Source organism: Taeniopygia guttata, chromosome 17, assembly GCF_048771995.1.
Source record: "Taeniopygia guttata chromosome 17, bTaeGut7.mat, whole genome shotgun sequence".
Lineage (NCBI taxonomy): Eukaryota > Metazoa > Chordata > Aves > Passeriformes > Estrildidae > Taeniopygia > Taeniopygia guttata.
Window position 1 is genome coordinate 5,620,430 of NC_133042.1, and position 26,780 is coordinate 5,647,209.

A 26,780-nucleotide genomic window follows, 5' to 3' on the forward strand; every position below is an offset into this window, starting at 1 on the left:
GAGAGGAATGAGTCCTGTCTCCATGCTGCGCACTGAAATCAGAGCACCACAAATTCTCTGGGATATGTTTGGGATGGGGAAACTAAGCACACAGTCTCCTCAAGAAAACGTAATGCTGCCGTTGTTGAAGTGCTGTAAACACAGCGGTGTTTGATAAACAGGTACACAAAACCCGGGTAGCTGTGCGGCTCGCTGGGGCAGGGGCTGCTGACCATTCCCCTCCCACACAGCCAACTGCAAAGGGAACAGGTTGGAAATTGAGCCTGGCAATGAAGAGAGGGTTAATTTCTTTTGTCTCATTCCCATCTTCTGTCTTTTTCCCTGCCATTTGCACGCTTTCTCTCTCTCCTTGAGTGCAGAAGGAAGATACCTCCATTGCTCCACTGAGGCTTTATCCTGGAGGAAACGTGTTAGGTCGCCATCACATTCTAGAGGGAAATGTAGTTTATAAATAGAGCAGGGCCTAGCCTTACGAGGAAACATTTTATCAGAGAGCCCCGAACTGACGATTCAATTATTTTTCAATAAAACATCAGGGGAATGCGCAAACAGCTGCTCGCATCCTTCCACACAGCAAGTCAAACTTCAAGGGGAACAATAGCTGGCGAAAGAGGAGCCATCGCGGAGGCGGTGACAATGGGTTTCCTCACTCGGGGCTTTGTTTGATTTCCCCGTCTCAGTTTTGAACTCCCTCCGCCGGGAGAAAGGCGAGGGGGTAGGACGGGGAGAGAGGGAAGCAGGCAGAGGGGAAGGAGGGTCAGTGGGAGTTAAAGCCTTTTGCAGCCTTTCTCTCCCATTCATGTGGTAATTGGGTGTCAAGCAGAGATCAGTAAGATGGAGCCCGGCCTCTGTGCCCGGGTTAAACTGCAGCAGAAAGAAAGCGGGAGCTGAACCGATGGAGGGCTGAATGTCATGAGGGCGGGAGGAAGCGGCTCTCCCCCGGGAGCCCTTCTGCCGGGGTGCTGGGCTGGGGGGCCGCTTCCCATTCAGGGCATCCCTCAAAGCGGCACACAAAGCGGGAGGGCGCCCGAACAATGCCGCACCCCCGGCTCTACCTTCAATAGGGAGCTCTAAACAGGCGTTTAACCTTCAGAATAGCTGAAAGTGATACTCAAAGCTGAGGGGGTGGCTCGCCCGCCGCTGTTAGCCTCTTCCTGCGGCCGAGCCGCTTGCATGGCCGGGGGCAGGAGGAAGGCCCCGGCTGCCCTCAGCTTCCTCAGGCCCCGGGCACAGCGCTGCGGGCAGGTCGTGTGTCACCTCCAGGGCAGCACCAGGGCACAAATCCTCTCCGGGCCCTGCTCCACACCCTCAGGGATGGGACCAGAGCAAGGCAGGGCTGTAACAAGGATGGGGATGCAGCACAGCAGGGGTCATATCCCACTTCACAAGCCTGAGATCATCTGTCGAGGGATCAGGGAAGATCTGGGCAATGACCCACATCCTGAGCAGGAATACGTTCTGGACTTGGATAGCATCAGCACTGCCTGCAATTCCTGGGGTTGCCAGCCTGTACTGCATGATCTCAACTGCCCAAAGCTCTCCCAGAGCCTGGCACGCCATGAGTTCGTGCCTATGTCTGGATTTTTAATGAACCGGATAAAAGCAGATCAAACCCAAGGTTAATTTGCAAAGTGGATTTGGCACCGAAATGGGCCAGGCTCAAAAAAAGCAAAGCAGGACCCATCCCTGCTCCCTGAGCCTCGCTCAGCTGCACAGTACAGATACCCTGCGCTGTCCAGGAGCTCAGCAGCAAACAGCCCTAAGGACATTCTTTTCCCTTCTGAAGCCTCTCTGCTTTGGGAAGGAAAGCTGCTGTCCCTTCCATCTCACACAGCATGATGACATCTTCACAGACCATCATTTTGGTGGACTCTGTGGCCACACAGTCCCTTCAAACTGGAGAGGGAGAAGCCACTGCTGGCCCTGCTCCTGGTTACACTGGAACCACTCAGGGGAATCAAGTATTTCCATTTCTAAAGAGTGCACCAAAGGATAGTATCTTCTTTAGTCCAGAATATTTCCCTGCTACTGCTGAAAGGCAGAGCCAGCTCCCCAGCATGCAGAGAAGCAGGCAGCTGTCATTGTTTGGGAAGGCTCTGGCACACCAAGAGTGGCAGGAGAAGGCTGGAGAGATGCAGAGTTAAAGACTGTTACAGACTTTCTCAGCAGCAGAAATGAATTTCACCCAGAAAGGTTCTGAGCAACTTCCGAAGCCCCCATGTGCATTAAGACTAAAATACACTCCAGTTTTGCACACTAAGCATGGCCTAGCTGGGCTGGACCTAAAGCAGACCAGAAAAAAAGTTGCCACATTTTTTTCTTGATATATTGTCACTGTCCAGGACACAGGGTCTGGGAGAAGCAGTCATCTCCATGGGGAAGAGTACATTTGGTTTGTAAAGCTCTTTGGCTTTGCTTAAATTAGCAGTTTGATAATAACCCTGGAAAGGATTTTAATGTTTTCTTAACCTCATGCAAACAGAATTTTAAGTGTTTTAATTAAAACAGAACAATACCTCGTACTTTATGTATAGGACTTTCATCTACATGCAGCTGTTGAGCCAGACTAGCGCATTGATCAAAGGGGAGGGATGTCTCACAAGGTGTCTCTAAATCATAGAGGATTCAATTAGGCTCTTCCTTGAAACTGCACAAATAAAAAGATACTTTAAAATATCAGACTATGATTAAACACTGGCTACGTCATTCCAAATACCTCTCTGCTGGAAGTGTTGTGTCTCAGCATGGATCCCAGCCTCAGCACCACACCTGCACTTGTATTTCTGGGCCAAGAGCTGCAGGGACACTTGCACATAAACTTCATTTTCCAGAGGAGTTGTGACTTTCGAAAGGCACCAGGATTTCAATTCAAGGCTGACAGCCAGCAGAAAACCTCTAATTGGTGTAGCTGGATGTTTCAAGGAATCTTGAAGCACTGCCAAGTGCAACACAACCCCCCTCAGTCAGGACAAACACAGTGCCAATGGTGAATGGTCCCCAGGCACCAGATCTCCAGAGGGGACCAACCCCCCCACACCAGGCTCGCTCCTCAAGGGGGGTTCCTTTGAGCATAACTCAGAGCTATAACACACCTCCCTGGGGCTCCCCTCTCCATGGGAAATCCCCTGGCACAGAGGTGTGCCCCAGCCCTCCTGCACAGCCCTGCAGGTCTCCTCTATCAATGGGCTGTGTACCAGAGCCCTCTGTCATGTCTGCTGAGCTCTTTCCCAGTGACTCAGCACCTTCCACCTCCCCAGAGCAGGAGCTCTCACCTCGGGGGGGGCCTCATCCTGCTCCTCTTGCCTGAATTGTGCAGCTCCCCCTCCTCACAGCCAGCCCAAAATACAGGGCTTGGGGTGAGCTCCTGGCTATGCTCCAGCCAGGGCCCAGCTCCTGACTTGTGGTGGCACCAGCAAGGGCTACACCCTGCTCCTCTCACAGGCCTGTAATTCCTATCCATCTCCAAAACCTAACAACACAAGTCAGTCTCCATTTTTAAGAGCCATATTTCCATAAGCTTCCAAAGCTATTCACATCTGCATTTAACAGGCAGTGCCCTGAATGCGTAATTTCCTTGGTGGGCTTTTTTAACCTACCCTACTCTCAGACAGACAGAAACACAGTGCTGAGCTTTACCCTGCAATCCCTCTTTCCTCAGCACAGCCATTTCCTGCAGGGAGGGAGTAAAGGGGAGTAAAGTCCACCTGTATCGTCCTCTACTACTCCAAACCATGCATTTCCAGGTGACCACCCCCAGATCTGACTTCAGGGCGGCCAAGCGTTTCCTCATTGCCTTTAGCAGAAGGCAGGATGAGGTTTGGTGGCTCAGGTCGCTGCCCACCACCCACCTGGCACAGCTCAGTGACCTCGCTGCTGCCCAAGTCTCAGTCAGGCAGAGTCTCCAGCCAGGAGCCTGAGCACAGTGGACACCAGTGCCTGGGAGTGCCCCTGGCCTCACAGCCAGCACCATTATCTGTATCTGAAACTTCCTCTCACCTCAGGTACCCCCCTGCTGCAGCATCCCGCACCTGCAGGGCTCTGAGCAGCACTCGGGGCTGTCTGTGCACGCCCCGGCCGGGTCCCCCCGAGGGGAGGCGTTTGCCGAGCCCAGCCTGCCCTCCTCTGGCGGCTGCGAGCCGAACAGGGCCCGCAGGTGGGAGCGGAGCACCTGCAGAGCACCGCTGCTGCACCCCCTGCACCCCCTGCACCGGCTCCCCGGACCCGAAATATCACCCCTCCCAGCAAAGCCACGCTGTCTGAGGGCTGAGCCCCCCTCATGTGTCCAGGGGACTGAAAAACTAAAATTAAAACTTTATCAGCTTAGAGATCCTGGAGAAGACACAATTTGAACACGTCCAAAGCTGAAGTTGATATGTAAAGGATGTAAAATTTCTAACACTTTTCTTACAGTGTGCTTCACCAGGCAACACATTTCACTCAGGCTCATGGAAGATGTTTGTCCCACAGCTCCATACCAAGAAGGAGCCAGGGTCTCATATCACTAGGGTTGGATGCAGAAGGTATAAAAGATGGTTCTGGCAACAAGGGAAGGGGAATGGCTACCAAAAAGCTTGTCTGCAAGGGCAGAAATGAGCTGGGAAGTTCAGCATGGACAAACACAGAGAGAAGCAGCAGGAAGAGGAAATAGAGAACAGGAAAGGGGTGGAAGAACAACATGTCCAAGGGTAAACAGGGAGAACTGGGCCAGAACAAATCGGGATGGCAATGCTGAGGACAGAACAAGGAAAAATGGGGTGTGGAAAGTTAGTGGAGGAAACTGGGAAGGGTCTGATCAACATGCTGTGTTCACACAGTCATTAAACCCAGCAGCAAGGGGCTTGTTCCCCCTGCTCTAAGATGAGCCAAAATGCACACAGGCAGGTGATGCTCTGGAGTGGCAGTTCCCAAACCAGCAAAGTCCCCCACCTTCCCTCACAAAGCAGAACTGTACAAGGAAGAGGTAGGAAACACCAGCATAGACCCATATTTGTGTTTAATTGTGAGACCAGGACGGACTGAGGCAGGCAGGTACATTGGTGTGGAAGCACAGCTAAAAGAGCAGACACACCCTGCCCTCACAAAAGACAGATGTCGTTTTAAGGAGTAACCCTGCTAAAAGCATAAAAGCAAACTATAAAAAAAAAAAAAAACAAACCAAAACAAAACCAAAAAACAACCCAACCCAGAGTTTTCTCTGGAAGAGAAATTTCTGCTTGTTTTCTGAGGACTGGAATCAAACATTGCAGCTGAGGCTGTTTCATTTCAGACACAACATGGGGAATTCACACAGCACAAGTCAGGTGTTTCACACAGACATTTCAGTTCAGGGTCCCGCTCAGGTGCTGGAGACAGGGAGGGCTCTTTTGGGAAGGGATGCAGAGCACATGAAGTCAGGTTCTCACAGAAGCCACCCTCCAGAGGATGTTCTCTCCCCTGGCAAGTCACCTCCTGAGTATATCTGAGCAAAGGCAAACTCAGCCCTTCTTCCCCTTTCCCACTTGCTTTCGGCAAGGAAGAAGGTCCACAAAACAACACTGCATCCAAAAAAGATGGAAGTAAAAGACCCAGAGAAGTGTCCACAAGATAGTGGGATTTGCTCATGTCCTCCACCATGGAGCAAGGCCACAAGGACATTTACAGTTGCACCCACGCTGGAAGAGGAGAATCAGTCCCAGATGAGCATCCCATCTCCCTGCGAGAGAAAAGGATTCTCCAAGAGAGGACAGGTCTGGGCTATCCCTCCACCTACTGCACAAACCCGAGACACATTCAAAAGTATGGACAATAAATTAAGATTGAAAAAAAAATAACTCAGCGTGTATTATATATATATGTATATACACACACACACACATATATATATAGATATAATGTGCGTGTAACTGTGAAAAATAGAAATGTCATCCCCAGGAGAGAGGTGGCATGGCAGAAACACACCTCTGTCCCCCTCCTGAGCCAAACACTACCCTGCTCCCCTGATTCACAGCAGACACACAACACCAGCAGGGCCGAGCAGAGGGAAGGGGCTGCACCTGGCACCCACCTTCCCTCTGCCAAGTGGGTTCCTGTGCCAAGGAGAAGCTGGCTGCTTGGTAGAAAAGTGGGGAAGAGGTTAGCACTGGCCCCTTCATGGCCTTCACAAGGAAAAGGCAGGAAAAGGTAGGGAAAGACAGAAAAGCAAAGTGGAAAGGCAGGGGCACCCCACCCCTCCTCAACTGGCCAGGGCCCTGCTCCTCTCATGGCATGGGACCACCACCACTGTATCAAGCAGAAAATAAAGCCATAATGAGTCAATGCTTTGGTATGAGACCATCCCCCTCCCCTCAATCCCCCGTGTTCCTCCCAAACCCTTATCTGTAAAACTTGTCAAATAAAATCTCTAGTGTGCCTTTTATATCACTTTGTGAACCTTTCCTTCCCCAGTGCCTGCCTTGCCCCCTCTCCCCAGCAGGATTTGGGAGGTGCCTGGTTTCAGCCCCACCAGTTACAGCTTCTGGTCTCCTGACTTGATTCTGTTGAACGCTGCCTGGTCCAGTGGCAGGTAACAGCCTTGCCTGGAGTCCAGAAAATACAACCTGTCCTTCACCAGCGCGGGGTCAAAGCCCTGCTTCCGCAGTTCCGTCTTCTGGAACTTGTAAGTGCCTGAAATGGGGAGACAAGAGGAGTAAGGGCTCACTAGCTACACACATGTCCATCCCCACCACACCTGTGTTGTCCCAGACCCAGCCTTGTGTCCCCATGCCTCAAAACCACCTGAGGAACTGGCCGCAGTCTCTGTGGGGCAGAGAGGCTTCATCCCTACCCTACAGAATCATCTCTGTAACCAGGTTTTCCCCTCCCAGCCTCCCCCAGCTCCATGTCCAGTGTGAGCATGCATGCCATGGCTCACTTGTCTTGGAGACTTCGTGCAGGAACCGCAGGAAGATGGGACGTGCATACAGTGGCAGGGCCTTTTTCAGCTTGCTGGAAAACTCTTCTAGGTCACAGGAGTTCCCTGGGTCGGCGATGGCTGCCATTCCTGCCCTCCCTTCAACCCCTAAGAGGCAGAGAATGAAGGACACTCAGACACACTGTCCCTGTAGCATCATCTCCCCTCTGCCCTGCACCAGCAAGACCCTGCTCTGTACAGAAGTGCTGGCACGTCCAGCTGTGTCACTGCTGTGCCATCACCCTGTGGCCAGGGCTACCAGTGACATCCTGCGGTCACAGTCACAGCCAGAGAGGACACAGGGTCCTTACAAACCAGCCAGAATCAGATCAAAGCTTGAGAGAGTGAGGAAACCCTCTGGTTCCTGCTAGCCACACCTCTTGTGGCCTCTTCCCAGCTCACCCACAGGGAGCCTCAGCCTACCCTCTTGTCAGGACACATCAATCTGGACATGCAGGACATGTTCACACTCAAGTGTTGGAGGCCTGCTTGCCTCTCCTGATTCCCTCTCAGATACCTGGGACCTCCACACCATAAACCACCACATCTGTCAGGTTGAGGATGCGGCTCAGCGTTCCCTCCACCTCCGTGGTGGAGACGTTCTCCCCTTTCCATCGGAAGGTGTCCCCGGTGCGGTCTCGGAAGTACATGTAGCCATATTTGTCCATCACCAGGACATCCCCTATTGGAAAGCAATGAATAGGCAAAAACATGAGGTGTTGGCTGGGAGCAACCCTGGAGCATCTCAGGGCAGTGCTGCTACCCTGGAAGAGCCCCCACTCCCACACAGGTGCCTTTCTCCTTCACTCCCAGCAGACAGAGGGGTCCTGCTGGCCTCACCTGTCAGATAGGCAACGTCCCCTTTTGCAAACACGTCCCTGGCAATTTTCTTGTTGGTGGCTGACTGATTCAGGTAGCCATCGAAGTGCTGCAGGGGATTGCTCCTGACAATGCGACCCACCAGCTGCCCTGGCTCCCCTGAAGTGAGAAGAGGGGATGAATGGGGGAAACACAACTACCCCCAGCCCCCCAAGCAAAAAGGGTGTCTAATGGGGTTGGTGTAGTTTAACTGAGCAGAGGCAAATCCAGGGAAATTATCCCGAGGTATCGTGAAACACTCACACTCACACTGGGCTGAGGAGATTGTATCCCTGTGGTTGTCCTCACCTGGTTTGCAGCTGATACAGACACCATCTGGGCCCCGGATCAGCTCCATAGTGTCTTCATCCACCTTCACCAAACCAATGGGGTGCACACCCGGTAGGATCCTGCTGTTGAAGCCACATGACCCAACCTAGAACAGAAGGAGCTCAGAGCTGTGGGTAACAAGGACATTTGTCCCACCTGAACCCACTGCTCACACAGTCCCACGATACCAGAGGTGGCACCACACAACAGCCAAAACCCCTCTGGGTGGATGGCAACCCATGCCAAGGAGCAGACAGCCCATTTGTGTTTCCAACCCTGCCCAGGCCAGCTGTCACCCTTTGGGACACGAGGGAGGACTGTGGGGCCTTACGTTGCCGTCAAAGTTTCCCAGGCTGCAGTTGCACTCCGTGGCCCCGTAGAACTCGGCCACCTGGGCGATGCCGAAGCGGGCCATGAACTCCCTCCAGATGGAGGCCCGCAGCCCGTTGCCCACGGCCATGCGCACCCGGTGCTGCCGCTCCGTGTCCTGGTACGGCTGGTTCAGCAGGTAGCGGCAGATCTCCCCGATGTACTGCACAATCTGGGAGCAACAGAGAGGAAAGACTCACTAGGACCCCTCTGCCAGGCCCTGGGCTCTCTGAGGCTGCTTCAGGGCAGGAAGGGACGGCACAACACACCCAAAGTTTGCTAAACAGGCTGCAGTAAAAAAGAGAAGTTCTGCTAACTCATCCAGCCTGTCCTGCCCTGGTTAACCCACCTCTCCAGGCTGTGAAACCCATCCACGATCTCCTGGCTAATGCTGGAACGTGAGGAGGACACGTGAAGCTACCAGCCCAAGTGGGAATGACACAGCCCCACCACCCTGAAAGGTGGTTTGGACAGACAGAACCGGTCCAGGTGTCTCCCACTTCCCAGCTGGGCCCTCCCCAGCAGGACACAGACCCCCAGGTTTCACTGCCCACTCCCTGCTGGCCCCTTGCCCCACGGCCTCACCGTGCAGTTGTATTTCACACAGTCCTCCCAAAAGTGTGAGGCCGAGAACTTCTTGCGGATGACAACCGTCATGCCCTGCAGCAGGCACTGCCCAGTGCCCACGATGTTCCCTGCAGAGAAGCAGCCAGGAAAGCCCTCAGTCCCCACACACCTCCAGCCCAGCCCACCCACAGAAAGAACCGCCAGGGCAAGGCAGAGGCCATGGCTGCCTCACAGCAGTTGGGGTTCACCCAGCCAAAGCCCCAGGACCACAGGGAGGAGACCCATGGCAGTAACATGTAGGGCAGTACTTTGCAGCTAAATATCCCAGCATGTCGCAGCCAGGCAGGCAGGCACTACTTCCCCTAGACTTCCCCCCTTACTTTCCACAGGAAGCAGCAATAAGGTATTCCAAAACCAGGGTAGGATAACACCCTCCCCACACACTCCCTTCTCCAAAGGTCAGCCAGATTGATTCTTGGCTTCCAGGGGAAAAGCAAAAAAAGCCTCAGTCACACACTGCAAGCAGCAGTCTCATCCACCTTGACATGGAGATCACAGCCACACCAGCCTCCAGCCCGAGCCCTGGGCTTGGCTGAGGGAAGAGTCAGTCCCAGGATGCTCTGTATGGCACAGGTTACCTGCAGCATGGTAGAGAGGGAGGCAGTCGTACATCACATCATCGGACCTCATCCGAAAACCGTAAAAAACTAAGCTGGACATGCGGAAGTACCTGAGGGGAGGGTGAAAAGGCATGTCAGGGGCAGGGTCAGGGGTGCTGTGCTAGGACAGGGCAGAGCTCAGCCCCATCCTCCCTGAGCCCCAGCCCACAGCCTTACCGGCAGTTCACCACAATGGCAGCCTTGGGCATCCCCGTCGTGCCAGAGGTGTAGATGTAGAAGAGTTTATCTGGGGAGCAATGAGGAGACAGGGTCACATTCCCAATCTAGGAGCTGGCACAACCAGGAGAGGGGGACAAGCAAAATTTAAACACTCTACTCTTGCCAGTTGAGCCAAAGTTCTCATGTAACAGCTCCAAGAACATGCTGGGATCACCCTGGGGCAAATCAGATTTGTTGGACACACAGAGGGTATGACTGCCCCACACAGGGCTGGGCTTCCAACACTGGAGCAAGAACTCCCCGAGCACCCCTTGCCATTGGCATCCCCAACAGTCTTGCCAGAGTTGTAACCAGCTAACCCTCAAAATCACCACCACATGTCAGGCCCCAAGAGCTGACCACATACCAAGAAAGCCCTTGTTAGGGGGAGCTGGCTGGTGTCGCTGGGCCATCTGCAGCAGGGGGTCCAGGTGTTTTGCACCAGGAAGCACAGATTTAGGATTTTCTTCCCCGGACCAGAACAGATGGATGGATTTATCCAGGGAGGGCTGCACTTCCTGCATTGCTGAGAAAGTAAAGAAGAGCTGGAGAAAAGCAGCAGGGTGGCTACAGCACAGAGACTCCTTGTCCTCCCAGGCAGTCTGAGGGACACCCTGGCCCAGGTAGCAGTACCCCCACTGCGCTTGGCAGTCCCCAAAGGGCTCACAGCCATCCCAGGCAGATATTGTTCCCATGATTAATAGATGCTGGGGCCACAGCCCAGACCTCTTCAGGGACCAGAAGATCCTGTTTTCCACCTTTCCCCATCCAAAACCTCTTTGGTGCCAAGAGGTCTGTTGACACCATCAACCTCAGAGGTGTGGGCTGAAACACACAAGGAACTGGAGTGAAGGTGCTGCAAGGATGTAGCAACAGCCATGAGAGCAAGGAGAGGTTCCTCCTGTGCAGTGGGGCAGGCCCAGTCCAACCCAGGTCTCCATGCTGGGAATGGACTTGAGAGACACAAGAAGGGATCCTCATACCCAGGCTGACCTGCTTGGAAGGCAGACAGCACTGCACTCCAGATCCTGCCCAGTGTCCAAAGGAATAAAAAACAAAACAAAAGCCAACCACAAATCTAATCCTTGGATGATTCAACTGCCCATTCTCTTCCAGATCTCTGTTCTGTGGTGGGCAGGAAAGGAACACTGAACCCACTGAGTAGACACACCTCCCTCCAGTCCAAGGCACTCCCAAAACATCTGCCAGCCCCTCACCTTCCATCATTTCCACCCCAAAAACCACAGCTTTGGAGTTGGAGATGGCGATGCAGTGCAGCAAGGCATCCAAGCGCAGGTGGGAATTCACCAGGGCTGTCTCCACCCCGATCTTGGCCAGGCCGAGCCACAGCCCCACGTACTGATTGCGGGACTCCATGAAAAGCGCCACCACGTCGCCCGAGCGGAAGCCTTGGCTGTAGAAGAAATTGGCCACCTGGTTGGAGTACTCGTCCAGCTGACGGAAGGTCCAGCTCTCGCCTGTGCCCTGGAAGATCAGTGCTGTCTTCTCTGAATACTTCCTTGCAGTTTTCTGGAAGATCTTGGCGATTGTGTTCTTCTCCCTCATGTGCCTCCATACCTGCCACTTCACCCGCAACAGGACCAGCCCCGTGCTGCCAAAGGAAGGGGAACAAGAGGGCAGCTGCTCAGTGACTCCTGCAAAATCACTTCCTCCAGCAAAGGAAGCACAGCACAAGGACCTTCTGAGGAGCTGCAACAGCTCAGCACTTACACCAGACCCCACCTGAGGTCAGCAGCAGCTCTGCGTGTTCCCCTGAGCAGTGTGTACACAGGCAGAACACATCTGCAGAGATGCTCATAGCCAGGGACGGATGGAGGCCAGGGAGAGATGTGTTTTGGAAGTCTGCAGACAGGGATGTCCCTGATCAAAGGGGCATTTTTGAGCCTCGAGTTCTCTCCAAGAGGTACCACCACTCCCTCCCCCCCATATCCTTGCCAGGAGCTGGCACAACCTGATACCAACTCAGAATAAACCCTGCACAGGAGCCTGGTGCTACGCCAGCATCTTTAGGGACAGGGTGAAGTACAAGGACAGTCAATAGACTTTGAGCTCAGCTGAAATCTATCCTTCTTGGGAAAAGTTTGCCCGAGAGTTTGGAGTCACCCGGGCACAGCAGAGGGAGATCTCCTTCCACCCAGGCCAGGTGTCAGCAGAAACCCAGGCTGTGCAAGGAGTCAGGGACTGTGCTCACACATACACATACACCAAGGCAGAGCAGAGGGCCAGGGGTGGATGGCTGGACAAACCCGGCCAGGACACCTACCTGAAGTCCCTTGGTATTGTCTTGAGGAATATGAGGAAGAAGTCCCATCCACCGGATGCCAGGTAGAAGATGAAGAGAGCAGGGATGGCCTGGGCCCAGGACAGTTCCAGAGTGACCCTCAAGAACAGCAGCACAGCTGCAAAAGCAGCCAAACGCAGCATCGTGGCCTGCAGAGACAGAGAAACCACAGCCATCAACCCACGCACACTGGACCTGGTGATAACAATCCCATGGGCTGAGCAGCCCCCAATTTCCTGGATGAGGTCCCTGAGTCATCAGTCCTCCTGGCAGTGAGGATGTAACCCAGCAGCCCAGAGCTCCCAGAGATGTAACTTTATCTGACCCTGGAGATGGCCTCCAATTGAGCCATAAGCACGGCATTGCTTGGTGCAAGCCGAGAGCCCGGCCATTCCCACCTGGGGAGCCACATCCTGCACACCAGCCAGGGGTCTGGCCACGCCCCAGCAACATGAGATGCAGGATAAAGTCACTTCCACGTATGTGTGAGCAAAGTCATGGCAGGAAACCGTGTACAGATGATTGGAAGCTTCCACTCTACCCCAGGCCACGAGCATGAGCTCTCCTGCATGCCTAGCTCCAGGACAGCCATCACAGCTGTTGGAAGAGCACAGCTTCACGTGCTCTGCGACACAGCTCAGACAGGATCAGGGACAGGAAACTCAGTTCTCTGAGCTCTACTTGTGTTCGCAAACCCTCATGTTGGCAGGGAGTTTCCCGGCCTGAGCAGGCTGGAATCACTGACAGAGCAGGTCAGGGATGATGCGAGGCTGGAGTGGGCAGAAGAAGGGCTGTCGCTGCTGCCAGGAGTGCCCAGGCCCCTGTCCCATTCCCTGGGGACAGGGACTCCATCTCTTGTACTTGTCCCTCCAAAACAGCATTTCTGTCCCCATCCCAGACACACCCCAGAAGTAGCTCTGAGACTCGAGACGGTGATCTAGCAATGGTTCTTTTCAGGCAACAGCACTGGGAGGAGGAAAATGACAGAGATGTGACCCTCACAGCTCCTAGATAAAACTGACCCTTCCTGGCATGGACGTAGGCCAAAGAGGAAGGAAACATTTGCATCATTTCCCTCTTGAAGATTGATTCCCTGCTCTGAAGCTGGAAGCCCTGCATGGGCTCTTCTACAATTGGTGGGGCTGGGAGCCACACCTGTGGCTTTCCCTCTGCTCTGCGCAGTCCCCCCAGATCCAAGGAGCTTCTGTGAATTTGATACCAATGCTGGCAGGTGGGAGCCAAGGCAGTGCCACATGGTCACATGTGTTTGTTGGCTGTCCCACCTCTGAGTCGTGCCACCAGCAGCAGGCTGGGATGCATCAGAGCACAAGATAGCCTTTACCCTGAGATTCGCTCTAGTGCCAGGGACCTCTGAACACTCCCCACCAAACACCTACCTCCCAGACGTGATGTCCCACCACACGGTCCCTCTGCCTTTATGCAGGGAAGGACTCACTGTGGTTTTGCCTGGGAGCCTCTCTCTGCACTTAAACAGGGCAACTTTTGGATCACCATCTACTGTGCCTCAGCCGGGACCTGGGCCCTCCGTGACAGCCTCACACCAGCCAGATGTGGAGAGGCAGCAGCGGGGGAGCCCCACTCTCTGTGGGCTGCAAAGTGCTTAATCTCCCTCTTAAAGGCAAGGCAGGCTCAGGCAAGCCCCTGTTATCCTCTGCCCACATCTCCACCTTACTCCGGCATCCCGGTGCCTCCTACGGGGATACCGGGGGACAGATTCCCGAGAGATACCCGGTGTGTCGCTGGCAGAGACCTCCAGCCCTGCGTTACAGATTCAGGTCTTGTCCAGCTGCACCAGCACAGAGGAAACGAAGCCATGCCTGCAGCTCACAGCCAGCAGGCACCGAGGCAAAGCGCGGGGATCCACCGGGGAGCACCGAGCCCGAGGAGCGGCTCCCGGCGGGGACAAGGGGCAGGCGGCCGGGCTGTGAGGAACCCCAGCGCCAGCGGCACCCGGGAGGCACCTGTCCCCCCTGCCCTGGGCAGGGACCCCCGCCTCGCCCTCCGGAGCACCCCAGCCGGGAGGTCGAGCAGCGCTGCCCAGCCCCATCACACGAGGCAGGAAGACCGGGAGGGCCCCGCACCGGGATGCGGCCAGGCCCCGCCACCAGCCCCGCCAGGCCCCGGAAGCGCCGGGCACGGCCGCTCTCGGCGGGGGAGGGCCCGTGGCGCGCTCGTGGCGAGACCAGGGGACGGAGCGATCCCGGCGCTTGCCACGGTGCCCCGCAGGAGCCCCGGTACCTCATGCGGAGACCGGCGGAGCGGAGGGATCCTGGTGCCGCCCGCAGGGCCGCGGCGACTGATGAGAAGCCCGCGGGGCCGCCCGCGGGGAGGGAGCGCGGCCGCCTTGGCGGTGCCGGGGAATGACGGACCGGGATGGGGAGGATGGTGCCACGCTCTTACCGGACTCCGGGGCGTCCGCTGGGGCCCGGCCACCTGCACCGGGAGCGGGGCCCGCCCGGCTCTGCGGCAGGGGCGGGGAGGGGCGGGCAGCGCGGGCCGCCGGGAGCTGTAGTCCCGCCCGGTGCACCGGCCCGGCCCCGCGGTGACGGACGCAGCGCCGGGGAACGGCGGCGCGGGCGGGGCGCGAGGAAGAGGCGGTGAGGGCGGCGCGGTAGCACGAGGGCTCTGTGGCGCAATGGATAGCGCATTGGACTTCTAGCGTGTGACGGGAGTCATTCAAAGGTTGTGGGTTCGAGTCCCACCAGAGTCGCATTTTGCCGCCGGGGAGCGGCTCCCGGGGCTGCACCGGGCCGGGGGATCCGCGGCCGCCCCCGGGCGCTGCCGCCGCGCGGGGTCCGCCCGTTCTCCCGGGAGCGCGGAGGGGCACGTTCCGTTTTGGGGGCGGGTCAGGGGCGGCCGGGCACCGCAGAAACCCCGGCCCTACCGGGTAGTGTACCCCGGCATCCGCCCCAGCATTTCAGGGGTTAACTGTTACCGCGTCCCAGCACGGCCCCGCAGTACGGGCATGGTGGAGCTGCCACTTGCCCACAGCGAATATATCCTCTCCAAAAAAAGCATTTTCATGTGGCTGGTGTCTGCCCTCCCCGCATCACCCTCTGCTCCCTCTGCCGCCTTCTTTCCGCAGGCTCCTCAAGCGACGGCTGCAGGAACAGGAGCCACAGAGAGTGTTACTTGATCCGGCTGAGCAGATGCCATTTAAAATTACATGATGTACCATTTCTGTAGCGCTAGCACCAGCCCACTGAGTCACACATGGCTGCACGAAGGCGGCACCATCAACACTGACAGCCCAGACACTTCAAGGCCTCATTAAATAACACAAAATGCAGCAAAAACCTCTCTCACGGCCATCATTTTCCCATATTTCCTTGATTGCTGCTCACAGTTCCTGGAAGCAAATCTTTACTGCCCTTTGGTTTATCTACCCCAAGGCTCTGACGTTTCTGGGTCATTTTAGAGGCAAATGTTTCTTACATCACGACCACTGCACTAGGATAACCCCCACACTGTGTGTTTTACTGGCAGATAAAGGATGTATTTATATACTGTCTTTTAGTATCTGTTTGAAATAACTCTGGGGGCCTTAGGTAGGATTTGGAGAAAAACCCAAAGTCTGGCTTGTGGGGTGCCTGGGGATGCAGGGAGAAGTTAGAAAAAGGAAGTCTGGGGGGCAGTAAGAAAATCTGCTGCAGGAAAAAAGGGGTGAGGTTTTGCATCAGATCTCCAGCTCAGGAGGGGAAATGGGGCAAAAGGACAGGGGTAATGAACTACAAGCCCCAGTGTGGATTTATTAAACAAGAAGGAATTCCAACAGCAAACACACATGAACAAAGAGCCCCTGGCCTCGTGGCTCTTTGCCATCACATCCAGCAACTCTGCTGGCACCCACCTCATACTTGTGCTGCCCTGACAGTCCCAGGAGAGCCCTACACACTGACATCAGGAACCTGGACTGGTGAGTTTTCTTTCCCAGGGAAAAGAGCTGGAGTTTATGCTCAGGGTCCTGTGGCCCTGAACGGGCAGCTGATTGCAAAAAATCCCAACATCGAAGGATGTGTCCCGGACCGGGGCTGCCCCCACCTCATACTTGTGCTGCCCTGACAGTTTAATTAACCCGGACAGCCATCAGCTCCCAGACACAGCACCAGCAGCCGCTGTTTCTGCACTCACTGGATTCAATCCCATAATCCCAATTGTGTCATTTTCTTGCCCAAGGAAGGGATGATTCCTACTGAACAGCCAGCACAATCATGTGGATTTCATAATTTTTGATGGGGAGGGACTACAGGGAGACTCAGCAGACTGGGAATCGGCTCTCAAAACAGCCAATCCAGGAGGGAAAATATCCAAAGGTATTTCCCTGCCTACCCTGTGGGCACAATCACACAATGCCTGGTCTCTGAGGCAGGAAGTGAGGTACATCCAGTATGACCCAAGAGGAGACCAGTAAGGCACCAGTACAAAATGGGATTTCACCACTGCACAAACCAAACCTACCCCTGTGCTCCTCTGGAAAATCACAGGTTTAGCTGCAGTCCAGGGTGGCTCCAAGATTTGAAGCCTCAATCTTCCCAGGGTGGGAAGGGTGGGAGGAAGGATTTACCTGCACAGCCCTGGGGCTGCAGAAGGGAGCACACTTTGCTGCAGTGTGCTCCCTCCCTGTCCCAGCACTTGGGAGCATCAGTACTGGAACGCTGCTGCTGCTGCGGGACCTGAGCAGCCAGACCAGCTGGCAAAGGCATATCTGACCTTGACCAAAATCACAAATACCAAAAAAGGTCGAGTTTTAGTCACAGCACAAGGAGGTGCCAGTTGGCCCCTACCAACAGGTTGGTGCCAGCTCTTGGCAGGAGAAAACACACCCTCGGGTCCATGGTGGAAGAGCTACAGCCATGCTGTGCTCCTGGGCAGGGCAGGAGGATTTTGAGTGTGGCTGGGGCCAGCTGCTGGCTGCCAACAGGGATCCCCCGGGCCCTTCCCAAGGTGAGCTGAGCTCTCACACTCGGACGGCTGGGGGAGGGAAGATGCCGAGCTCCTCCCGCAGGGACTCCACTGGCTGCTCCCAGCGCTGCTCATAGTAGACGTTCAGGACACAGCTGGCGTTGAGCCCGCTCCGAATCGCCCAGGGAACCAGCTCGGTGGCCAGGACCTGCAGCTTTCTGGAACAAATGATACAGGTGGTGGCAGTTTTGATATCCACATTTTGTAATTTCCTTCTCCAAGTCCCCACTGTAGGCTGATGCCAAGCTCATGTGTCCCATGTATCCCTCTAACTTTCTGGCATCCCCTCTGCTTAACCCACACAGGAAACTAAGGCACAGAAGAGGATGGTGTGCCAGGAAGGTTACAATCAGCACCAACCCAAGGCCAGAACTCAGGTTCTGCAACTGCTAGGCAACAAAAACAGATGTGCTGGGGTAGGGAACAGCCGCCAGTGTGGTGAGGGTCCTGCTGGCCCTCAACACATGCCCATCCAAGGTCTGGAAATTGCTCCTGCCTGGCACAGGGGAGCAGGTGTTGAATGTAGATTAAGCATCAGGTTCTGCTTCAGTGGCAAGGCAAAGCTGTCATCCTTGGGATGTGGGGACAGCAGTAGGCTCATGGAGGGATCTGTGACTGACTTCCCACCGCAAACCAGCAGTGTCCCCTCTTTGTCCCCAGTGCACACGGGAAAGCACCACACGGGCTGGGTGTAGCCAGGGCAGAGACTGGGCACCTACCGTGTGCTGAGCCGGACAGGGCCGAACGCTGCTCCCAGGACACACATGGGCAGCCCCGTCTGGACGGCTTCGAACCACTTCACCACCACCTCACCTGGCAGGGAGCAGGGAGGTTGTGAGCACACACACACCTGGATCATGAGCAGCCAGGGCTGTGTGGCTCCTCAGCACAGGCTTACATCTGCCCTTCCCAAGGATGGCTACTTGGGAATGCTTCCTAAGTCTGGCCATGGCCCCATCCTGTGCCAGGGTGAGCCTTGTCATACACCAACCATCCACCCCAGAGGGATGGCACCCCACAAGCCCTGGGAGCTTGGGGAACACATCCCAGGCAGTCCAACTCCCTGCAGACCTTGGCAATGCGGTGCCAAGGCCTGATGCTCCACATGGCTCTCCTGGTCTCCCAGCACTGGCCTTTTACAAAACTGCCTGGATTCAGGCAAAGCCTGAAGAGACCTGTCATGCTGGTCCCCACAAGTACCAGCAAGGCTGCACTTGTGACTTGCTATTGAGTCAGACTCAAAATGAGGGCAAAGGACACAGAGATGTGCAGATAAGGAGCAACAAGGAATTCCCTTCTGCCCTCACAAAGAGCTTGCAAAACATCCCTCCCTTCATGTCACGCTCCTTGCCAGACAGAAGCCACCCATCCAGTGTCTGCCTGCTCCCAGGGCTTGGGCAGAGCATCTCCTAGCAGGGAAAAGGTGACATCTCATGGCCTCTCAGTCACCACAGAGCCAGTGATGTAGGACAGTGACGATGCAAAATCCCCACACACTGACCCAGGCTGAGGATCAGGGGAGTCCAGTTGGCCCAGCCTGCTCCATTTCTGGGAGGCAGCTGAGCACAATCGGTGGGTTTGGCAGTGCAGCTCCCTGAGCCCATTGCTGCTCACCCAGCATGTTGGTTGGCATGCCCAGGAGGGTGTGCATCAGGTCATGGACTTCCCGGTACCGCATGATCACGTATGCCAGCTCTTCATCATCAACAAACTTGGGCGGCATCCGGGTGTCTGGAGAAACCTTCTGCAGGTCCAAAGAAGTCCAGCTCAATTCCATGGCTCCAATCTCACCTGTGCTCCCAGCACAGGGATCAGCCACAGGAATTTGCAGCCCATGAAACCCCACACTCACATTGTCCTCCAAGAACCGGACATACTCCCGGCCCAGGGAGCCCTCTGGCAGCCCCTGCAGCCTGGCCATGTCCAGGGTGGACAGACGGATGCGAGGCCGTTCCCTGGAAGCAAAACACAGGTCAGTGAGACTCCCAGTGAAATCCACAGCAGCAGGTCCTGCAGAAGAGGAGCCCCTGGAAACCCACACCCCTGCCTCTGTCCATCTGTGCTATTTTCCCTGTGCAGATCCTAACTGCTCACTGCAGGGACAGCACTGTCTGCACATCTGATGCAGAGGCTGGGACATAAATTGCTTAAAGGATCTACCTGAAGCCTTGGCAATGAAAGGGCCTTTATCTTGTGTGCTTGTAACAACTCTGGTGGGGAAAACACTGGTGTCCCCTGCACTGAAAAGCTGCTGCTGTGTGGGCTGCCAGCCAGGCACAGCCCCCAGCAACAGCCAGCACTGCAGAGCAGAGAGAGCAAAGCAGCCAGAGCTTCAAGGGAGCAGCCCCGAAGAGGAGAAGGAATTTGTTCTAAGCACAGGTTTAATTTCAACCCTGCTCAGGCTTTCACCACCAGCTACAAAGAGAAAGACCTCCTCTACATGTAGTTGGCAAACAGGTGCCTCATAGCCTTGGAAGTAAACAAAAGCCCTTTTATTTCCATTCACAGGGTAAACTCTTCCCATGATAAAAGATCCAGGAGCCGCTCAGCTCCTAGAGTGGAGGTGTCAGGGAGATAAGCATCACTGGCACCAGTTTCACATTGGCTGCAGATACCTCCTTGTGTATTTGTTGTCAAAGGGACCTCAGCAGCTTGGGGGATAAAAACAAAAAGATGTGTGTGGCAAATTCAGACCCCTGCAAATCCCTACAATACCACAGAGCAAGGAGCAGGTGGATATGTCCCTTCCCAACCCTCTCCCTGGGCAGTTCTGCTGGGATTCAGCCCCATCCCAGGGCTCTGGATGTCTTACCAAGTAAACTTCTAGAGCTAAGATGAGGCTGGTCTGCACAAACATAGGGCAAAAGGCAACTTTTCTCAAGCTCTTATGTGACATAAGCAGCAGGTGTGACACATGACAGGGAATAGGGAGAAGGCAAGCAGATATACAGTGGGAGCTTAGTTAATAAGAGAAATCCCCCCTGGTCCTCAGCCTTGCTGCATTCAATGAGTCCTTGCAGACATGGAAGCAGTAGTGATGGAGTCTTAAAAAAGAAAACAAGAGAAGTGGCCTCATTTCAGCTTGAGCCAGGGAAAAAAATATGGAAGTGCCTAAGGAGAAGGCAGACCAGCAGAGTCTCCAAAGCAAGAAAATGCAGCAGCAGGCACAGGGAAGAAATCCATGGCTGTAGTGTGTTCTCATCACTGCCCAGCATCCACATCCATGGATTTCTCCCCTGTGCCTGCTGCTGCATCTCGTGGTGTTGGCAGCTGCCAGTTCCAGCAGTGAAGCAGAACAGATAGACAAATGGTGCCTGCCCTTAGATGTGCCATAGGGCTCCTAATTGCTCAGACGTGAATGTTAAAAATAAAATTAGTCTGGAGGGTTAGAGCTACGAAACACTTGTGCTGCTTCCAAGCTCTCCCTTCACAAGGTCAAGGAACCTGCTTGGCCTCGTGTCTGGCACCTCACCACAAACCACACGGTGAGGGAGGGAGGGATGGGGAGGGACGCACTGGAGGATGCGGTAACCTTCAGGGTGGTTTTTCATCTTGTCTCGCAGGTTTGGCAGGGCCAGACAGCCTGTGGTCTCCCCAAGGACTGCCACCATGTCTGAAAGAGAGACCAGAGCGTGACCCAAGAGCTGTTTTCGCAATACCCAGCTATCCTTGGTTGGCAGGTGAGGAAATAGGGCAGTGAAACAGCCCATTGGCCAGGAGCAGGCAGGAAGCCCGTGGCAAAGTGGGGATCCCATAAACCACAGATCTTCAGCTTCAGGGTTACCCTGCCCTGGTGTCACCCATATGACCCTTCCTGGGAACGGGACGGAGGAGCAGGCATGAGGCCTGGGGGACTCCGGAGAAACAGACCGGTCTGGGCGGCATCACAAGGGGTCACACTGGGGTGTGTTTGGGTTTCCTAACTCCCTCTCTTTCACAGCCTCCTTCGCCGGGTCAGTTCTCAGCCCTGCCCTTGCCCCAAACTCTCCTATGAAGCTTCCAGGCGGCCGGGAGCGGGATTTTCTGGCCGCGGGTGGCAGGCGCTGCCCTCGCCGGCCTTACCGTGTCTGTAGGGGTCACAGAGCGCCATGACCGCGGAGCCGGCGGCCAGCAGCGCCTTCTGCAGCGGGCTGGTGGGGATGTGCCCGGGGTACAGCTGCTGCCACCCTTCCATCTCCTCCTCCTCCTCCTCCTCGCCGCGTCCATCCCGGCCCCGCGGCTCGCTGTGGCTCGGCCGGGCTCTGCCTGCGGGGAGCAGCGGGTAAGGGAGCGGCCCGGCTGAGGGGCTGGCCCGGACACCCAGGGGCTGTGGCGGGAGGACCTGCCTGGGGCAGCGGGACCCCCCCGCAGCAGCGGGACCCCCGCCCGCGCCGCCCGCAGCAGCAGCGGCCGCATCCCCGCGCCGGCCCCGCCGCTGCCCCGGAAGCGCCCGGAGCGGGGCGGAGCGGGGCGGAGCGGGGCGGGGCGGCCATGGCGGCGGCGGCGGAGCTGGCCGGGCTGTTCGCCGTGTACAAACCCGCGGGGGTGGCGTGGGGCCGCGTCCGCGAGGCGGTGGAGACGCGGCTGCTGCGTGGTGAGCGCGGGCGGCGGGACCCCCTCGACCATCCCATCCCGGGGGCTACGGCGGGGCCCGGCCCGGCCCATCCCGTCCCTGGGATTCGCCAGCCTCCCCTGACTCCCCTCTTTCTCCCCGTTTCAATTTCAGAGCTGAACGCGGCGCCGGGAGCCGCCCCGCGGCAGCGAGTCCGCTTCCTACCGACGCCGGCCCCGGGCGGCGGCGGGGCCGTGGAGCTGGTGGCTGCCAGGGTGCCGGTGCTGGCCGACCACCCCCTCGGTAAGGGCACAGCGGGACCTGCCCGGGCCGGGAGAAACCGGGGACCGGGGGGAGCCGCCGCGGACCGGCTCCATCACTGTCTCCGTTGCAGTCCGAGGCCCGCGGTTCAGGAAGCTGAAGATTGGAGCAGGTCACCGGCTGGATGTGAAGGCCTCGGGAGTCTTCGGTGGGTCTCGTCCCGGGGCAGCGCCGTGTCCTGCTGTCTGCGAGGTGATGGGTTTCCATGCAGGGAAGAAGGGTGGATGCACGGCCATTGCACTGCAGCAGCCCCTGGATCTCACAGCCCCACTGGGAGTTTAAGTGCTAAAACACAGAAGAAATGGCAAAGCTAGATGGGAGACACCCAGGCACATTGGGTTTTGCTGGGGGGCACCAACCCCCATGTCTGCTCCACCACCTCCACTGGCTTTGCTGTGGCTGGCACTGCTGAACATTTGCCCTGAGTGCCCAGATGGAAAGTTCTGGGGAAATCCAAGAGCTCTGGTTACAGCTGTATAGTTTTCATGCCAGACAATAATCTGGGGGTCTGATTGCTCAGACGTGACTCCTAAGGAGATACAGCCCTGTCCAGGAGGCAAGAGTGGCGTGTTTAGTGCTGTGTAAATGCACATCAGTGACTTCTTGTGAGGCTGAATAACAGGTTCCCCATTTTCTATGTTTCAGTGCTTGGCATTGGCCATGGAAACAAGCTGCTCACTGACCTGTACAACTGCCACCTGACCAAGGTAGGTGCTGGCTCTGAACAGGCCACGGAGCCCCACAGTGCCATTGCACACTTGATCCTGCCTCAGTGTCACAGACCAGCCTTGTGATGTTGATTCTGCACTTAAGTCTCAAACCTAGGAATGCTTTTGAGAGCTTTACAGGGTCCAGAATTTCATCCTTCACATGAGCGTCTACTTGTGGCCTTTTGAGCACAGGATGGTGCTGTCTTTTTGTATAAAACTCTGATAGCCTGCACTTCTAGCAGCTGCATGGTGCAGTACTGCTGCTCAATTGCTTGGAGCATTTTTTATAAATTGCACTCTTTGTTCTTCTTCCAGGTTTATACTGTTGGTGGGCTTTTTGGTAAAGCCACTGATGACTTCTCAGACACAGGAAATTTAATAGAGAAGACAACATTTGGTAAGAAACTGATTTGATGTGTTGTTTTTTTTTTTTTTAACGGAACAGCACACTACAGATTAAAGCATTTAATCAGGTGAATTGCATAATGACAAAAGCCACATCTTGCATGTCAATCACACTTGGAGATAGCAGTTAGGAGATTTCATTGAATGAAAACATAAAGGAAAAAAAAACTGGAGCATCAACATTTTGGAATCAGTTAAGCAAAATAACTCTTCCCTTGGCAGTCCAGCTCTGTGCTGCTCCATGTACAGTCAGGGGAATGACTTTGCAAAGGCCACCCCTCAGCTCTCATCAGCCCCTTTTGATGTAACTGCCCGCCTGAGGGACAGCAGTACCTCAGTGGCACTTTTCAGACTTTCCAGTTTCTGCATGGATAATTGAGACTTTGTTTTTGCCTTAATATTTGCAGATCATATCACAAGGGAGAAGCTGGAGCGGATTCTTGCTGTCATTCAGGGGACAAATCAAAAGGCCCTGCTGATGTGCGTATCCACCAGGGCAATGAGCTGATCTGATCCCACTGCCATGTGCTGGTCTTCATAACAAATGAGAGGATTTTGTTTCCCATAATCAAAGTCTGTAAAGGTTGGAGTGCTAGCAAGAGGCAGACAGGAGTTACTCTGAGTGCTCTGTGCTCTGGTGAGAGGTTGCAGTTAAATGTCCTTCTTGTATCCCAAAATCTCCAATCTGATGGTTTAGGTCCAGTCTGCTATATTAGGGCTGACAAAAATAAGTTGTAGACGTGACCAAGTACCTCCCTCCCATACTGTGCTACACTACTGATAGAACATACACCACTAAAATATCTGTAAAAAACTCACTGGATGGTTTTAAGACTAAAAATTGCATCTCTGTTTTACTGGAATCTACATATTTTGAATCTCTTTGGAGCAAAGTTCTAAATGTCTCTGCTGCTCTCTGTTTTTCCCCTAGGTATTCTAATATTGATATGAAAACACAAGAGGCATACGAGCTGGCTGTCAAAGGGTTGATTCGCCCCATGGGAAAAAGCCCCCCAATAATCACAGCAATCCGATGCCTCCAGTTTGCACTTCCAGAATTCCAGCTAGGTAGGACTTGAACAGAATGTACTGGGGAGCTCTGAGTATATATTGTGGCAAATAAGTTGGTAAACTTCATTTTCTTACTCATTATTTAATGCAAAATAAGTTGGTGGGAATTTTTTATCAACTTATAACTTATCCAGCCAGCTCATAACTTTTGCCTTGCCAGTTCAGATCTAAGCCCAAGGCTTGAAAATTTGCATCATGAATACTTATGGGGGAAATTCTTAGCTCAGTGTTTCAGTATAATGCATTTCAGTGCTGGGCTTTGGGGTTTTTTAAAGTGTGGTTTGTTTCCCTGTAGCCCATCCCATTTCCATCACAAATTATTTGTCTTATAAAAAAAAAAGGTGCTTTTTTATCCCCTTTGAAATACCCAAATTTCTACATTACTCTTCTGTATCTATAGGTTTAGTTTTCTAAAGTATTCACTTTGGAAGGGTGTGGAACACCGTGCAGTATTCCAGAAAATCATAGCATGCTCTTAGTGTCTTCTGCCAAACCAGTTCTTTCAGCGTAACTGTGAGTGATGTCTGGATTTACAATGTCAGAACTTGTGTCAAAGCTCTGAAGCAATGTCTCTGTCCTTCTAGAAATCCATTGCTTGCATGAAACTCAGCAGTACCTCCGGAAGATGGTTCATGAGATTGGTCTGGAGCTGAAATCATCTGCCGTGTGCACACAAGTGCGGAGAATTCGCGACGGGGTTTTCACGGTGGATGACGCTCTCCCGAGAACTCAGTGGAACCTGCAGAGCATCCAGGAGGCAATTCGGAACTGTCAGCTCAAAGTGGAAACAGAGCTGGAGAAAACCCTGGCACACGGGGAGGGACAAGAGTCCTCTTCATCAGCTGGATGGGGACAGCTGAGCATGCTCGGCAGGAATGTCCATGAGCAATCCCTGCAGTACAGTATGGCAGCGACGTGCCAGCAATGTGATGGACAGCAGAAGGAAAGAGGTTAATTGCAGTTCACTTCCACCCTTTCCTTGAAATGACTTTTATCAGAGGCTTTTTTTTTGTTCAGTGACAGGCTGTATCATTTTTTTTAAAGCATCACAAACAGTTCATTAACAGGAGGTATCTGTGCCAAAATTCCTGTTGATTTTGAGAACATTAGGTTGCTAAGGGATCTAAAAACCATTCCCAAATTGTTTAGCAGCAGGAAGTAGTGTCTTAGAAAGCTGTATTCCCTTGACTGCACAGATTTGTTCCTTGCAACTAGCAGCATAACTTATCTGCTGTATGGATTTTATTTTCCCTGTTCTCCTGGAGTATTTTCTTTCCATTAGCCCTGCTCTCAGACACATGAGAGCTCAAAATCAGGCTAAATGAGGGATGTACAGGAGAAAACACAGCTTACCCAAAGCAATGCAAGGAAATGGTTTTATCCAGAACAGGCATGTGATGAAAAGTGGCTTATAATGTGGACTAATGCACAGGATACACAAAAAATAAAATGGAAAATAATCTCACGGGGAAGAGGTTGGTTCTTGGCTCAGAAAACCAAGCAAGTGCTACTTTATTTTACCCTTTTTTTCCTGAGGAGCCACGGGTGTTCAATGGTCTCTGGTATCCTCCTCTGCAGCAGCTCCTTGCAGACAGCAGGTTTTCCCTTTGGGAAACTGTAAACACTGTGACACCACCATTTAGTCTGTTAGCTCATTATAGCTGGGTCTGACTTTGCAGAAACACACTTTTGAAATTGAAGTTGAAAGTCTGGAATTACATTTACCATTACTGCACTCAATAGTTTTCCAGTTATATACTTAGTGAGTTTGGAGATTTATTCATGGAAAGCAGATTTATTCTGTTCTTCTCCTGGACTTGGACAAAGGCCAGCATATTTCATCCTCCAGGTGACAGCCATAAAGGTACAAGAGTAACTCTGGGAGGGGCAGTCACAGGGGCCATGATGAAGTACCTCCGTGGCAGTGTGCAGTCCTGTCCTGAAGCATCCCAGGCGTCCTTAATTTAGTGCCTGGAATCTTTGAGTTCTGGGTTCCTCTAGGCTGCACGGAGCAGCCAGAACAGCTGTGGAATGCAGCTGCCACCGCCTGGCAGAGCCAGTGTGCCAGCAGCAGAGATTCCCCAAGGACACTGTGCCCTGTCCTTGGGTTGTTCTGTGGGTGTTCGCATCCTCCATGGACAAGGGATTTGGATCAGGGGACCTTCCCTGGGCACCTGTCCAGTGCTACCTGAAGCATAAACCCATCCCTGCAGCCATAAGCAGGACACTTGCACAGCTACAGCTGCAGGTTTTAACCCAGTGCTCCTACATAGTGGGGAAGAAAACATGGACTTCTCACTCCTTGAGCAACCTTCAGTAACTTTGGTAATGGACTGTACTTCATCCCCTCAGCTCACACCTCACAAAAACTGAACAATTTCCACACATACTTCCTATTGCAAAAGCAATTTCCAATTGTGTCACTGACAGAGGAACATTTTGGTTGGAACACTCCAAACGCTGAGCCAGTCCTTGTACACAGACAGGAAATACCAGCCAAAACAGCAACTTTAGTAACAGAGTTTGC

At 54.2% G+C, this 26,780-nt stretch overlaps 3 protein-coding genes, 1 long non-coding RNA gene and 1 other non-coding gene across 5 annotated transcripts; 2 read left to right on the forward strand and 3 right to left on the reverse strand.

The window, feature by feature from the left end:
- Positions 1–4,976: 4,976 nt before the first annotated feature.
- On the reverse strand, positions 4,977–14,811 carry SLC27A4 (solute carrier family 27 member 4). The gene is made up of 13 exons (XM_032751499.3): positions 14,654–14,811; positions 12,215–12,381; positions 11,148–11,542; positions 10,298–10,456; positions 9,889–9,958; positions 9,691–9,782; positions 9,071–9,180; positions 8,448–8,657; positions 8,096–8,222; positions 7,769–7,906; positions 7,446–7,610; positions 6,890–7,036; positions 4,977–6,642 (listed from the first exon to the last, which is right to left on the reverse strand). The coding sequence occupies exons 2-13, from the start codon at positions 12,373–12,375 to the stop codon at positions 6,485–6,487; spliced, it is 1,932 nt and encodes a 643-aa protein (XP_032607390.3). The 5' UTR covers positions 12,376–12,381; positions 14,654–14,811; the 3' UTR covers positions 4,977–6,484.
- A 63-nt stretch (positions 14,812–14,874) lies between these two features.
- TRNAR-UCU (transfer RNA arginine (anticodon UCU)) lies at positions 14,875–14,963 on the forward strand. The gene is given in 2 exon segments: positions 14,875–14,911; positions 14,928–14,963. It is a non-coding gene; the product is annotated as a tRNA-Arg (tRNA).
- Positions 14,964–16,974: 2,011 nt separating this feature from the next.
- COQ4 (coenzyme Q4) lies at positions 16,975–21,521 on the reverse strand. Its single transcript, XM_030286491.4, has 6 exons — positions 21,278–21,521; positions 20,732–20,828; positions 19,068–19,170; positions 18,830–18,959; positions 17,935–18,028; positions 16,975–17,373 (listed from the first exon to the last, which is right to left on the reverse strand). The coding sequence occupies exons 1-6, from the start codon at positions 21,387–21,389 to the stop codon at positions 17,211–17,213; spliced, it is 699 nt and encodes a 232-aa protein (XP_030142351.4). The 5' UTR covers positions 21,390–21,521; the 3' UTR covers positions 16,975–17,210.
- On the reverse strand, positions 19,692–20,130 carry LOC140685237 (uncharacterized). Its single transcript, XR_012058542.1, has 2 exons — positions 20,028–20,130; positions 19,692–19,866 (listed from the first exon to the last, which is right to left on the reverse strand). It is a non-coding gene; the product is annotated as an uncharacterized lncRNA (long non-coding RNA).
- A 150-nt stretch (positions 21,522–21,671) lies between the features above and the next one.
- On the forward strand, positions 21,672–25,322 carry TRUB2 (TruB pseudouridine synthase family member 2). The gene is given in 9 exon segments (NM_001245178.1): positions 21,672–21,788; positions 21,921–22,049; positions 22,141–22,215; positions 22,713–22,774; positions 23,093–23,168; positions 23,171–23,174; positions 23,590–23,662; positions 24,114–24,250; positions 24,838–25,322. Coding segments are annotated over 7 exon segments (450 nt in total). The 5' UTR covers positions 21,672–21,685; the 3' UTR covers positions 23,591–23,662; positions 24,114–24,250; positions 24,838–25,322.
- The last annotated feature ends 1,458 nt before the right edge of the window (positions 25,323–26,780 follow it).

Coding starts and splice junctions, on each gene's coding strand:
- COQ4 (XM_030286491.4), bottom strand. CDS start 21,389: ATGGAAGGGTGGCAGCAGCTGTACCCCGGGCACATCCCCACCAGCCCG. Junction 19,171..20,731: donor GAAGGTTACCGCATCCTCCA/GTGCGTCCCTCC, acceptor TTTTGCTTCCAG/GGAACGGCCTCGCATCCGTC. Junction 18,029..18,829: donor CATGCCAACCAACATGCTGG/GTGAGCAGCAAT, acceptor GCTCCCTGCCAG/GTGAGGTGGTGGTGAAGTGG.
- SLC27A4 (XM_032751499.3), bottom strand. CDS start 12,375: ATGCTGCGTTTGGCTGCTTTTGCAGCTGTGCTGCTGTTCTTGAGGGTC. Junction 9,959..10,297: donor CCCTAACAAGGGCTTTCTTG/GTATGTGGTCAG, acceptor ATTGCTCCCCAG/ATAAACTCTTCTACATCTAC. Junction 8,658..9,070: donor GTGTGAAATACAACTGCACG/GTGAGGCCGTGG, acceptor TGTTGCTCCCAG/ATTGTGCAGTACATCGGGGA.